The following is a 14,374-nucleotide window of genomic DNA, read 5'->3' as shown; positions in this document are numbered from 1 at the left end:
TTTGCATATGCTCCGCAGTCTAACATAAAGGCAATGATCTGTTTGTTTTATTACCTCCATAATTTTGATTTATGGAAACGTAACAGAAGCTCAGAAATGTGAACACTGGAGAACCCACTGACAACACCCTGACAAAGGCCTCTTGAGCTGGGAGGGAAAGAGAAACTCCGACTGCAATCCAAAAGCCACTTACTCCAACACAGGCTGCCTTTAATAGGACTGCTGTAGAGTAAATGGTGCTGTGAACTGCAGACCCGTTTACCAGAAAGCAGGAGAAATTTAAAAAGTTCACTGCCTGGAAAATACCCAGAGTTGTTATAAACTTTGCAAACCTATAACACAGTAAAGTAGTTTGGATTATTTTGATTTTAAAACTCATATTTTGCCGCTTTTTATTTTTAGAGGAATAAAGGCAAAGTGATTCTTCCAACATCTTATTCTATAAAAGTAAATTACAGCTTCCAAAAAGAACGTGGAAACTTCTTTTACACATTACATTTTATTATAGAGGGCTTGGCTAAAGAATCATGGCGTTCACGATCAGGAAATTACTAAGAATAAACTAGCTTCACAGCCCATCCCAAAGTAAGTAAAGAAAACATTACAGAAAGAACTTTGCTTTAACTGGATGGACAGGGAAATAGCTTAATATTATTCTAATGCAAAGCTTTCAGGGCAAGGAAAGGGGCGAAGCTAATAACATTAATAGATGCTACTGTAGGATACAACATGATCAAAACATAAATGTTGTACACATAACATACTTATTTTTAATGGTCCCTACAGAGCCTAATAAGGACACTTTGTTCCATTTCTGTGGAGGGGTTTAAACAAACTGGATTAAATTGCTTGCTTCCATCTCTTCTTCTTGCATGCCCACTTCCCCCACATGTCTGCCATGTCCTAGTAAAAGGTGGAATCTGTTTTCCACATGAAAAGGAGTGAACGGATGAGGGGAGCTAAGCCCTGCCACATCCCTGCTTTACCTTGCCAACTCCATTACTTTAGGCACCTTTTTCGTCAGCCCAGCTCGCTTCCAGCCTCAGAGTTGGTCTGGGAGGAAGGGGCTTCAACTTTGCTGAATAGTCCTTAAGCACTGCATCACCACAGCCAGCCTTAAACCATCTGAGATTAGGGGAAGGGATTTCTGGGTCAAAGGCTCTTTCTTGCTCTCAGGCAGCTCGTTGTGGCTTATATGTGGGAAGCTACTCCTGCAGTTGTCCAGGTTTCCTGCTCCTAATCTGCACAGAAAATCAAAGCCCAGCATCATGGCCACTGTCTTAGACAGGATTAAAAGAGAGATTAGAGCCATTCAAAGAGCAGGACAGGACTATCACGATCAGTGGCCATGATAGCTATATGGAACATTCATGTGCAGGAGCAGGATGCCACTGAATACCCATTGTGGGGAGGGGCAGCACTGGGGGAGGGCTGTTGCTTGCCAGTTTTTCCCAAGAGACATCTGGCTGGCTGCTGTGGGAAGCAGGGTGCTGGACGAGAGGTGACCATGAACATAAGAAGAGCCCTGTTGGATCAGACCAAGAGTCCATCTAATCCAGCATTCTGTTCATACAGTGGCCAACCAGCTGATGATGGGAAACCTATGAGTGCAACAGCACCCTCCCGCCCATGTTCCCCAGCAACTGGTGTACATAGGCATACTGCCTCTGAAGGTAGCATATAGCCATCAGGACTAGTAGCCAATGATAGCCTTATCCTCCAGGAATTTGTCTAACCTCCTTTTGAAGCCATCTAAATCCCTCACCCTCCTTTTTCCCCAAGCTAAACCATTCCCAGCATCAGGAAACCCAGCATCAGGAGACCCTGAAGCTGGGAAAGACTGAAGGCAAAAGGCGAAGGGGATGGCAGAGGATGAGATGGCTAGATAGCATCACCGATGCAATGAATATGAACTTGAGCATGCTCCGGGAGAGAGCGCAGGACAGGAAGGCCTGGCGTGCTATGGTCCATGGGGTTACGAAGAGTCGGACACAACTGAACAACAACAAAACCATTCCAGCTGTCGTAACCTTCCCTCATAGGAGAGATGCTCCAGCCCCTTGATCATTTTAGTTGCCCTTTTCTGCACTTTTTCCAGATGTACAATATCTTTTTTTAGGTGCGGTGACCAGAACTGTACACATTATTCTAAGTGTGGTCACACCATAGATTTATATAAGGACAGTTTGATATTAGTTTTATTCTAAATTCCTTTTCTAATTATGCCTAACACGGAGTTTGCCTTTTTTAGAGCAGCTGCACACTGGGTTGACATTTTCATCGAGCTGTCCACCACAACCCCAAGATCTCTTTCTTAGTCGGTCATCACTAGCTCAGATCCCATCAGGTTATACTTGAAGTTGGGTTTTTTTGCCCCAATGTGTATCACTTTACATTTGTTTACATTGAAGCACATTCGCCATTTAGATGCCCATTCTCCCAGTTTGGAGAGATCCTTTTGGAACTCTTCACAACCCCTTTTTGTTTAACCACCCTAAACCATTTGGTGCCACTGGCAAATTTTGCCACTTCACTGCTCACTCCTAATTCCAGATCATTTATGAACAAGTTGAAAAGCATCAGTACCAATACAGATCCCTGTGGGACCCCACTATTTACATCCCTCCATTGGGAGAATTTACCATGGTCTGATCCTGTGCTCTTCTTACGTAATTATGGGAGAGGATGCAGCGAGTCTGGCTCTCAGTTTCTTAACCAGGACGAAGAGGGACCCCAACACTGCATATGTACCAGGGTGAGTAAATCACCAGCCCAAGATTTGAATGTAGGGCTTTCAAGCAAACTGCATATAGAAAGGATGTCAAGACAGATCTGTCTCCCCCTTATGTTGACAAAAATTCCAGCTCCACTAAGTTTCCATTTTAGAATCCTGAAAGAAGCATTGATGCCATTATTTCAAAGGGTTTTTTTCACCTAGTGTTAAAAAAAAAGAAAAAAGAAACTTAAATAAATTAACAATCATTGGCTTTGGCAGGCAAACTCAAAGCTATGAGAAAAGGACCAAAATAATCCCAGAAATTATCTTATGAATCATCAACAGAGCAACAGTTAAAGAACAGTTTCTGTTAAAATAACACAGGTGCAGGCATCAACCAGGGAAGCAGACAGTTCATCTTGTGAGAAGCTGTTCAGAGGAGCCTATGTTTATGAGATCTATTCATGCACAAAGAATTAACAGCTTCATTCAGCTGATTTTGCATTATCCGGTTGTTTGTTTGATCTTATTAAACTGGTTGTATATTTTGAGTAATGCTGCCAGTGGGGGAGGGAAAAAACCCTCTATAGAGGGTTTAAATACCAATGAAAAAATAGTATTTGGGAAGATTGCTGAATCTACGGGGGAATCATATACTCATTTAACTATTAAGAAACACTCATTTTTACCATCCACTAAAACCACTATCAAGTATTTTAAAAAGCAAAGTAAGTCAAAAAGGAACATTTAAAAATACAATACGTTTATGCTGCATTATGATGCTAATGATCAAGGGAGCATGCTCAGTTGACTTTAGCTTGTATGTGAGAAGACTTGGGCTTCATTCCTGCTGTCTGCAACAGTAGCCCTCAACATTTTCAAATCTAGATTCACTTTTACCCCAGTCTGCAGTGCAACATGAGACCCACTGTTAATTTTCAAATGTGTATGTTTATCTTCCTCCTCTCCTCACCATCTCTCCTTTTTTTGTCTGTCTTTCTCCTTACGAAAAATTAAACAACAGAAATGAAAGAGTTGGAGGTGTGACTGGCGGAACCAATGCACGGTCAGGGTTCCCAGCTGTACTGAGTGTGTCATGACCTACCATGAAGAGCAATGGCCTACAGAGAGACTGGTGAGGACGCTAAGAATTATTTTAGTAATCACCAACCTCTGAAACCCACCCACCCAAACTATGAATCCTGGGATCCGTGGAAAAAGAGAAAGAGCTTATGCTTGTAGTGTAAATATGCTCTCAGTTTCAGGCACACTCTGTATAATCCCAGGTATTGTTATCAACTGTGCCATAAACATCACGTTTTGGTATGGCATAACAACACTGTCCATAACCATTTGGGTATGAGACTGCTATACTGTCCGTAGTGCACACCTGCAGTATAAGTGGATTGGATTGCACCGTTTATGAATACACCGAGTTGCTTGCTTTGAAGAACGAAAAAGGTCATATGTCAGCCACCATAGAAGGAATTGATGAACTAAAATTATTTCTTGAATAAATAGCAGGCCTCCATAGCTCAAGCTGGTTAGTTACACTGCATGCAACTTGGTTTGCTTTTCTGAACTACCTGGATCCTTTTATTTTCCAAGCAACTCTTGGCAGCGCATCTGTTTTTTGCTTACAGCAGGCTGCGTTCTGGATTGTCTGGGTAGATTTGGGGGAGCTGATACTGGTGTGAGGGTGGGGTGATCCAGGCTGTGACAGGGTTGGGTGGGATGGCCTTTTGGCCCTCTTGATTTAAAATACTACTAGAAGAGCAGAAGAATTAAAAGAAGTTAGAACCAAGCAGCCACAGAAAGTCTAAACAGACATTCCAAAGGCTGTCCAGATTTTGCAGTATTGGAAAATGCACAGACATACACATTTGCTTAGCTGAAACCTTGGAAAGAAAATGCTTCAAGCGCATGGAAGAGCCCAAACTGCAGACATGGAACTCCTCTCTGGAATATACACTGGCTTAACCTAAACTTTCTTCAAAGTTTTTCAGTCTCAAATGCCTGGGGCAAGAATCTGCCTTCACATGACAGAAAGCTTTGACAAGACTTTTTTTCCAGCTAACAAATCCCTTCCATTCAGTTCTAAAGGAATTTGACCATCCAGTTATATAATGCCTCAGGCAGTACGTTTGTTCCACGTTCCTATAATTAATATGATGAATGACAAAAGTTAGAGTAATAGGACAATGACCAAACTCCCCTCGAGCCAGTCACCAGAAAACTGAATACTACTAGTGACTAAACCACTTTGATCAAGAAGCTGAACATCTTTCAGAATGCAGCTTGAGCAAAGGTACACTGACAAGGGAAGTGGGGAGAGGGGGAGAAGAGAAGATATCAGGAGACTATCTGATAAGTGATGGAGAATGGGCCCGTCAGGGGCTATTAGCGACAACAGTTAAACGCAATCCCCATACTCATAAGCAATTTACCTCCAAGTTATCAGATGCTGGGGGAAAGCAACACGTGGGGTGCCAGGGCATGGCCCAAACTTGTGAGACCAATGAACCAGCAGGGCTCAGGCAGCTCTCAGGCAGAGGGAGCCTTGGGCCTGATCTCTGTGGTGACGAAAAGGCCAGAGACAGACCTATGGTACTGTCTGACCAGCCAGATCAGGTGATCTGAGAAACCAATGGGAGCCTCGCTGGCCCTATATAGCTGTTGCTCCAGCCTTAGTTCCTCAGTCTGAGCACTTCAGCTGGGGGGAGGGGGTGCTAAACAGACTTCTTCCTTAGGGACAGGTAAAGCTCAGCAGTAGAGCCCCTGCTTTGAATGCAGAAGGCCCCATGATCGATCCCCGGCGTCTCCAGGTGGGGCTAGGAAAGACTCTTGCCTGAAACCCTGGAGAGCCGCAATGGCCAGTCAGTGTCGACAATACTGGGCTAGATGGACCAAGGGTCTGACTAGCTATAAGGCAGCTTCCTATATTCCTATGCCTGTTCCAGTCCCTGACCCGCAGCCTACTAGGCAAAGAGCATGGTCCACTGATCTCACTGGGCCCTGACGCAGCAGGTGACAGCTAAATTTATCTTGCTCTGCTTGGGAGCTACCCTGGGGCATCTATCGAGACACAGTACTGGGCTAAGTGGACCTTAGGCTGGGAGGTCCTCTGGGCTCATACGATGCCAAGTATAATGCCTCCATACCTGGTTTCCTCAGGAAATACATATGCAGCACTTCTGTTGTTCTGACAAGATTCGTTCTCTTTGTTGTTCTCTTGACTGGAAGACAGCAGGGCAAAACGATTCTGTTGGTTCTCCCACTGACGGGCAATATTGCTAATTGTTAAGCGTTTCTTCTCCTGAAATAAAACGCTATGCATCAGGGATGGGGAGACTACAGGCTTCCAGAAACCCCAAGGTCAGCTTTCCCTAACTTGGTTCCCTCCAGCTGCATTGGACTCCCATAGTTCCCAGCCAGCATGGCCACTGGCCAACACAACCTTTTTTAAAACTGAAGGACTAAAAAGCCTCAGAAAATCAAAAGTAAAATAAACAGATCACAATAGGCAGTTCGATCAAAGTAAGCCATCATGGCTTATTTGGCAGCCCATGGGGTATTGGAGGGTCGTTTCCCCCTCCAACAAGCCATGGCACCCAGGTTCGGACAAGACAAACTGTGCCAGGGAAGTGATTATGAAAATCGCACCCAGAATGCACCAAAATTTAAATAAGCCACCATGGCTTAAATAACCTGGTTTGCATGATCAAAATAAGCCACCATGGCTTAAATAAGCCACCATGGCTTACTTTGATCATGTGAACCAAGTTAATGTAGGCACCGGGCGAGCCTCTCTGGAACGGGCGTTCCACAACTGGGGTGCCACCACTGAAAAGGTCCTGAAAAGACAGTAGGAAGAGAAACGGCATAGACTAGAGTCAGAGTAAGAATATTCTGTAATGGAGGATGCAGTGTGGATTGAGCCAACTGAGAAGGAGCTACTCCCAGGGGTGACAAGGCAACAAGTTGTGGATGGGAGGGAAAACCAGGGCCCAGGTCCGCTTAGTTTTCATCTTTAAAACAACACAGCCTGGTACCTTCAATAAGGTCTGCTTATGGTTCTCACGCCTCTTCTCTTCCTCTTTTCTTAGTGCGACCGATGCCATGCGCCTTTCTTCTTCCTAGGTTAACAAAACAACTTTACAGTGAGACTCACAAACTTGCAGGGAGCCATGTCAGTCCATTAGAGAGAGAAAATCCCAAAGTAACAGCAACGTTATACTTCTATTAAAAACTAGCAGATGTATGCAGCTTCACACAGGTTGGAAGAGTCCTTAGTTAGATACAGTGAAGCCTTCAAGGAAACGTATGCAGCCATCAGAGCTGGACACATCACCCCTGCCCCATCTGAGTGAAGCTGTGCCCACTGGCACCTCTAAGCATGGCCCCGGTCATGGTGGCCCCCTATAGACCCCCCCAGGGAGGGGTCTGTCCACTCCATTTCCCTGAGGAGGGGCTGCCCCAAAGTAGAGGGGAAGGGTACAGGCATATAACTCTGTCTCTCAGCCTACTGATCTCACCTGGCATCAAACTATATGGCAGGTGTGTCCAATGTGGCACCCACCAGGGTATTTCCCACCTCTGCAAGTGAATGGGGTGACTCCTTCATTCACTTGTACAGAGGGGAAAGCCCCCCCACACAAAAAACAGCTGGAGGAGGGGCAAAGTCCACTCTCCAACAAGGAGCCTTAGGGCAACAGGGTCCTAGGTGGGGAGCTGTTCCTCTCCCTATTAAAACCAATGGACAATCACTCTACTGGTTTTAATAGGGAGGGAGGAAGAGAGAGAGAGAGAGAGAAGAGCCAGAGAGATGGAAGGAAGAAGCCCAAAAGATAGGAAAGAAGGAGAGAGAGGAGGAGAGAGGAGATGGAGAGACAGGCAGAAAGGAGGGAGGGACCAAAACATTTGGAGATCCACCAGTTGCCCCTGCTTGCAGCCACTGCCACTCAGACTAGGTAATATGGGGCTATATGGACTGATGGTCTCACTTGGCATAAGGCATGTTCATAAGATACACAGGAATTGTCAAGGATATTATTTTGGAAGAGTTTACGCTCTCTAAAAGCCACTAAGGTCTACCCACATGAGCCATGTGATATCAGGCACAACCACAGCAGCTAATTGTCTGAATCTGTTGCACTCCAAATGCCGGAGAGGGGCGGGATCTGCAGAAGTACCTACTGCAGTCTCAGAGGAGCCTTATCCTGCTCACACAAGTAGACCACAAGTAGACCACTAGGAATATAAGCCCCAAAAAACAACACGCATGATGGTTCTAAATATTTCCAAGAACAAGAATGTTACCAGTGTCCCATCATGGCACGTGACACCCACACGGCATCCCTACTGGGTGGATTATGCAATCCCATTAAGAGAGGTTCAAACATTCCCATAGTGCAGTATTTTTAGAACACACATTTTCCAAGTAACAAAAAACGTTCACAATGAAATCAAACATTACGAGGTTCTCCAACACAAATATTTTGCAAAGCATACTTTTAGACTTATTTTGATTTATTCATATCTCTCTTGGATGTTTATTAAAAAAGCTTCTAAAAACAAAGGTATTTTTTATTAATAGAAAGCTCAAGAAAGAACAGGATCGTTTCTGTACCTAGAGAAGTTGCATATTAATATGCAATTAGGGTATTCAGCACAAAGTTAATCTAAAGAAAATCCTTGATGCTAATACATATTTTTCAATGCTTCCATTGTAGTGATTATTTTTATGGCAGCTGGGTGGATGCCTATTGAGAGACGGTAATAATATTGAACAGGAAATTTCCAACACTGTTAGCTGTTAAAAATCCTACTAAATAGTCATTCCAAAAATGTATCATATCTCAGTGGTGGAGCAAATGTTTTGCATGTAGGAAGTCCTAAATTCAATCCTTGGCTTATCTCCAAGTAGGGTTAGGAAAGGCCTTTCTCAGCCTGGGGAACTGCTGCTGGTCAGCGTAGTCCGGGGTGGGCAACTTGTGGCCTTCCAGATGTTTTGGCCTACCACTCCCACGATCCATTAGCTCTGCTGGCTAGGCCTGGTGGAAGTTTTAGGCCAAAACATCTGGAGGGACACATGTTGCCCCCCCCTCGGTGTAGACAACATTGAGCTAGAAGGACGAATGGTCTGACTTGGTATAAGGCAGCTTCCAATGTCCAATACATGGTGTGGACGGGCAGGGAAGTTTGATTCAATCCTCTCGTTCCCAGTGGAGGCTGGTGGCTCCTATTTCAGTGGGGTGGTGTATCCGCTCTGGAACCCATTTGGGAGGTAGGGTTCAGCACTTTGGATAGCTCCTTTAGAGTTCTGAATGGTTCTGACTGAAATGCAGAGCAGATTCACTGAAACAGGAGTCACCAGCCTCCACTGCTCGTCCCTTTCATGTGTAGGAATGTTCTGTGGTGTCTTTGTGTTTGGCTAAATGGACATGGCTCCAGCATCCTGCAAAAGGTGAAGATGTAGACCAGCCTTCCCCAACCTGGGGAACAACTGATTGGACTAGAACTGATTGGACTACAACTGATTGGACTACAAATCCCATCGCCCCTAGCCAGCATGGTCATTAGTCAAGAATGAGCAATGTTTTATTTATTTATTCATTCATTCATTCATTCATTTCATTTCTATACCGCCCAATAGCCGAAGCTCTCTGGGTGGTTCACAAAAATTAAAACCAAACAGCACACAATAAAACAATTTAAAATATATAGAACATTAAAACCACAATATAACAATACAACCACAATAAAACCTAGCAGCAATGCAGGAGTTTAAAATACAAATTTAAAACAGCAAAGGTAAAAGTTTAGAAAGCTAAAATGCTAAAATGCCTGGGAAAATAAAAAGGTCTTCACCTGGCGCCGAAAGGAATACAATGTAGGTGCCAGGTGAACCTCACCAGGGAGCTCATTCCAGAGCCAGGGTGCCACAGCAGAAAAAGCCCTCCTCCTAGTAGCCACCCGCCTCACTTCCTTTGGCAGGGGCTCACGGAGAAGGGCCGCTGACGATGATCTTAAGGTCCGGGCAGGCACATATGGAAGGAGGCGATCCTTCAGGTAACCTGGCCCTAAGCCGTTAAGGGCTTTAAATGTTAACACCAGCACTTTGAATCGGGCCCAGAAATGGACTGGCAGCCAGTGCAGCTGAAAAAGTACTGGCGTAATATGAGCTCGCAGGCCAGTCCCTGTTCTATACATTGTTACCATGCACCATTTCTGTTTAATATCAATAATATAGTGTATTACGTTTGCAAGAATGTAAATATATACTGAAAATTACAATTTAAGAAATTGTAAGACGTAATAGATTTTTCTTTAGATTTGACCCCTTATTTAGACACTAAACTATTACAATTATAGGTCATTGTCATTTTAGAGCAGGGGCGGGCAGAAAGTAGTTTGTCAGATGTTTTGGACTTCAACTCCCAGTTTCTTGGCCATCTTCTGGGAATTTAAGTCCCAAACATCTGGAGATCTGCCTTCTGAATATCCCTGCTTTAGAGTCCTCTCCCTCCCTTCAGAGTAGACTCACACACACTCCCTCTGCCCACCTCTCCCTCTTTCTCACACACACTCCCTCTGCCTACCTCTCTCCCACCATTCACTCTACCACTCCCCTAGCTACTCCTCCATGCTGCTCACTGTTCTTCAGCTAACTGTGGCTACAACCTTATGCTCACATATCTGGGAGTAAGACCCTTTGAACATAGTGGGATTTACTTATAAGCAGAGAAGCATAAGATTGCGCTGAGTGAGGCCTTCCAAGTCCCCATGCAAGCTGCTGAAGCTTGTTCTCAGACTCTGATTCAACAGGAAGTAGGAAGAGATCACTTCCTGTTTGGTTGGCGCTTGGCCCCTCCCCAACCACATTGGGCCTTTCAAGGCTCCACAAGAACATGGCCTGCAGTGCACCTGCTTTGGTTGCCCCTATGTGCCCTGCATGAAAAAGAAGAACCACTGTGCACTGAGGTGGACGCTGCAACTTTTAGTATGCTGCTCCTTATGCAGGTCTGATCATTCTCAGGAGAAAAAAACTGCAATCCTTTTGAAGTCTGCATGTATTTTTCACTATCTTTACCGGACTAATATAAATTAAGCGTTGTTGTTATTATTATTGCTGCTTAATACATAAGATACTTTTAGTAGTATGCGTTCCGCAACTGCCTCCCCAAACACGTAATGCCACCTTTCTTGTCTTCCTTCATATCCCTCTTCCAGACACACCCTTTCCACAAAACTGTGGGCTTAACCTCTCAATCTTCTTCCCCTACCAAAACTAAACCTCAGTATGTGCAGCTGTACTGAACACATATTGCCTCATCTCCCTCGTCCCCTCCTCACCTGTATCTAATTTTAGATTGTAAGCTCCTTGGGGCACAGGCGGGAACCCATCTGCTTGCTGTTTCTCTGTAAAGTGCCATTCACACTAATGGCACTGCGACTGATTTACTTATTTAATGGAGGCCAAGAGGACACACTACTGTTAGCATCACAAGCAGCTGTGGATTTCTCTCTCTTATCTCTCCACTTGTTGAAGGGTCTTGGGTGCCCAGCTGCTTCCCCTTTAACCCCTTAATTTGAATGCAGTCGGTATGAAACACGGGTAACAAGCCCGATGTCCACTGTTCTGCCATGCTAGTGGCTCCCCCTAGTGGACTGAAGTATATCAGTGTTGCTGCCAACTTCAGAGCAGCCCACCAAAGTCTAGAGACAGATGCACCACAGTGGAAAAGGAGCGACAACGATAGCACTAGTGTTGCTCCTAATGTATGTGCTTGTGTGTTGACAGGGGGGCGGCGGGGGAGTGAAATACATTTAGATATTGCACTACTAAGAGGAAAGGCCCCCTGGCCCCCGTCACCGGCCCAAGGACAAGAGCTGCTGGGAGGCTGCACCCCCGCCCCCTCTCCACCAGCAAGAGCTTCGTTAGCAAATGACACCAGTCAGATGCCAGAAGACCAAGAGCTGCTGGGAATTTGCTCCTCCTCCTCTCTTCTCAAATGGCTTTACACCACACTATCAAATGGCTTTACACCATGTGGCTACTCAAAGGAGGGGAAGGAACAGCGGACAGTGATCCGAGGGCTGAAAACTGCTGGTGGTGGATGGGACACAGATGCCCATCGACCCAACAAGAACATCCAGCAAACACTGCCAGCTGCCCTTGGAGTCATCGTGACATGGCACTTGCTGGGCAGTGGGGAGAAGGGAGGGATGACAGTGACAGTGATAATAATAATAATAAGCAGCAGCAGCTACCTCCAGTTAATCTGGCCTTCCTGGATCCAAAGAACTTAGAGCAGCCATGATGAATGAAAATGGATGAGCTGTGTTCCTTGCCACTGGTTCAGCTTTAGCCACTAGGTGTTATTTCGAAGCCAGATTACAATGCCTTTTCGTCCATTACATGATTATCCGTCTTGCCTGGTATTGCCTGTTCTGACTGGCAGCACTTCTCCAGGATGTGGGCACAGAAAGCCTTTCTCATCACCTGCTATCTGATGCTTTAAAGCTGGTGGTGCCAGGGATTGAAGCTGGAGCCTTCTGCATGCAAAGCGGGTGCTCTACTACTGAGCTACGCTCCCTTCCCAAAGGGATACTGGCAGAAGACTTAGGGAAATTCCAGTTCTTGTTCTTCTCTTCACACCCTCGACATATCACTTGGTCCCAGAGTCTGAAGAAGCCCCCTTGCTGAATCTAAGCAGGTCTGGGTCTAGGACACTGCCTGAGTGGGAGACAGCCCGAGAACTCTACATGCAGCACCCAAATTCTACGAAACAAAGGTGGGATAGCAGATATGTCTGGGGAGGGAATTAATTATGTAATGTGGGGGCACCATAGAGAGGACCCTTCTTTCTGGCTGACACCTGACTAGCCTTTAAAGGAAGGGGCACGCCAAGAAGGGCTTCAGAAGATGGTCTTAAGGAGAGGGCAATCCAAAGCCTCCTTGGTCACTGAGGACAAGCTGACTGACTGTTCAGACCCCATGACGATAAATGCTAAGATGAGCTGCTAAGTATTTTGTACAGACAAAACGTTAGAGATATTCTTCATAATCATAACATGAATCATAGAATAGTAGGGTTGGAAGGGGCCTGCAGGACCATCGAGTCCAACCCCCTGCTCAATCCTGATGACACAGTGACGGGCTTGGTGAAACAAAACTCCTTGCTTATTGTAAGGTTTAATCCATTACAAGTTATTCCCAAGAGGGTTTTTCTTACTGTGATTTTCTTCATATCTAGCTGTCGGAGCTGCATCATATGGTGGAGAACAGTATGCTTGTACCATGTCTCCTGCGCTATGGGGTTGCCATCTAGGGTGATGTCTGAAATGGACGCAGAATCGGCAAGGCACAGAATGTCATCGAAACTGAATGAGAAGCAAAAGGAAAGAAACAGTCACTGATCTCAAACATACGAGCACCAATTTATATGGCTACCTTTATCTACTCCCCTTAAAATAACCGCTAATAATGTAATTCCAGTAATAAAGATAACCATTAATATTAGTCTCCATGTCAGATAAAGCTGAATTTTGGCAACGGGGGGCCAAGATTTCTTCACATATCTGCTAAGGTTTGGTTTGCATGTTCCTCTCAAATGTAATGGGATGTAAAGTTTGTGTACGTCCTCTACACTGTACTTCCTCCTCCTGGACCAAGAAATGATAAATTTACCCAATTATACCCATATGTAATCCAATACTGGATGCAGCATGCATGGTGAATGAAGAGTAGGGGAGGGACTCAAGACGGGATCATGAAGTAGCCAAATTTAAATTCTGCTGAAAGAAATTAGTGCTCAGTGAATACTGGCAGAACGTCTCCAAAAAAAAGGACTCTAAAAAACGTAATGGCAGTGAATGACCCAGATGATGAAAGGAGGGGATCATGGCCAGGAAGAGAAACTTATGTGAAACTTCTGGATTTGTCAAGACTTGAACCAAGAACTTTCTGGCTTGCGTCCTAGTCCTCTTGTGGTGAGGAGGAGGCAGACTTCAAGCTTGCAAAGTCTACTTTGTTGGGGGGGGGGGTAATAGAATCCTGAGGTCCACCAACTGGAGTCAGGAGCAAAATAATGTCTCACTGGGGCACAGCCAGAGGCAAAATGGTGGCTCAGGTCCAAAATGGCAGCAGAAGCATGAAGTCAATTACATACTGCTCTACATGAGCCATATACTAAGATAACTGGCATATGACAAGTGCAACTCCTATGTTTGATTTCCCCCAATAGATGGTTATCTGGGGGAAAGGCAATAAGTACTTAGCTAAATACAACTAAGAACTACACATTTATTGCACCACAGAAGTATCATTATAAACAACCTTCAGTGATTCTGACTGTAATTTTCAAATACAGAAACATGTGATTCCAACTTTAACTCTTCAGAAGACTGCAGGCTGGATCTTTCCCAATTCCATAAAATATAAATGCTTTTTTGACCCTTTGTCATGCTAGATTAAATGTTGGTGAGAAATAAAATATTCATCAGAAATAAATGAATACTTTTGACCTTCAAATATAGGGCTGAAGGTGTGAGGGAAACAGGAACAGGCCATTTCACCATCCCTGCTGAAAATCTCATTATTATTATTTTCCTTTTCCCACCCCATCCCCTTTTCCTTGTGTGTTGTGACTTTCT

At 44.8% G+C, this 14,374-nt stretch overlaps 1 protein-coding gene across 5 annotated transcripts in view; it reads right to left on the bottom strand.

The window, feature by feature from the left end:
* LRRC49 (leucine rich repeat containing 49) overlaps window positions 1-14,374 on the bottom strand; it is a 65,116-nt gene that overhangs the window by 16,405 nt on the left and 34,337 nt on the right. For all 5 annotated transcript variants that reach the window (XR_014785308.1, XM_084816738.1, XM_084816737.1 and 2 more), the window contains 3 exons: window positions 12,955-13,102; window positions 6,769-6,852; window positions 5,878-6,032 (listed from right to left, as the gene is read on the bottom strand). Coding sequence is in view for 4 of the 5 variants with exons in the window: in XM_084816738.1 (XP_084672864.1) it covers window positions 5,878-6,032; window positions 6,769-6,852; window positions 12,955-13,102 (387 nt within the window). In the remaining variant the exon portion in view is untranslated. The remainder of the gene's footprint in view (window positions 1-5,877; window positions 6,033-6,768; window positions 6,853-12,954; window positions 13,103-14,374) is intronic.

This window comes from Heloderma suspectum, chromosome 11 (genome assembly GCF_057233095.1).
Source record: "Heloderma suspectum isolate Gila_16-S chromosome 11, 16-S_ref, whole genome shotgun sequence".
Lineage (NCBI taxonomy): Eukaryota > Metazoa > Chordata > Lepidosauria > Squamata > Helodermatidae > Heloderma > Heloderma suspectum.
This window is presented reverse-complemented; position numbering and strand designations above follow the sequence as displayed.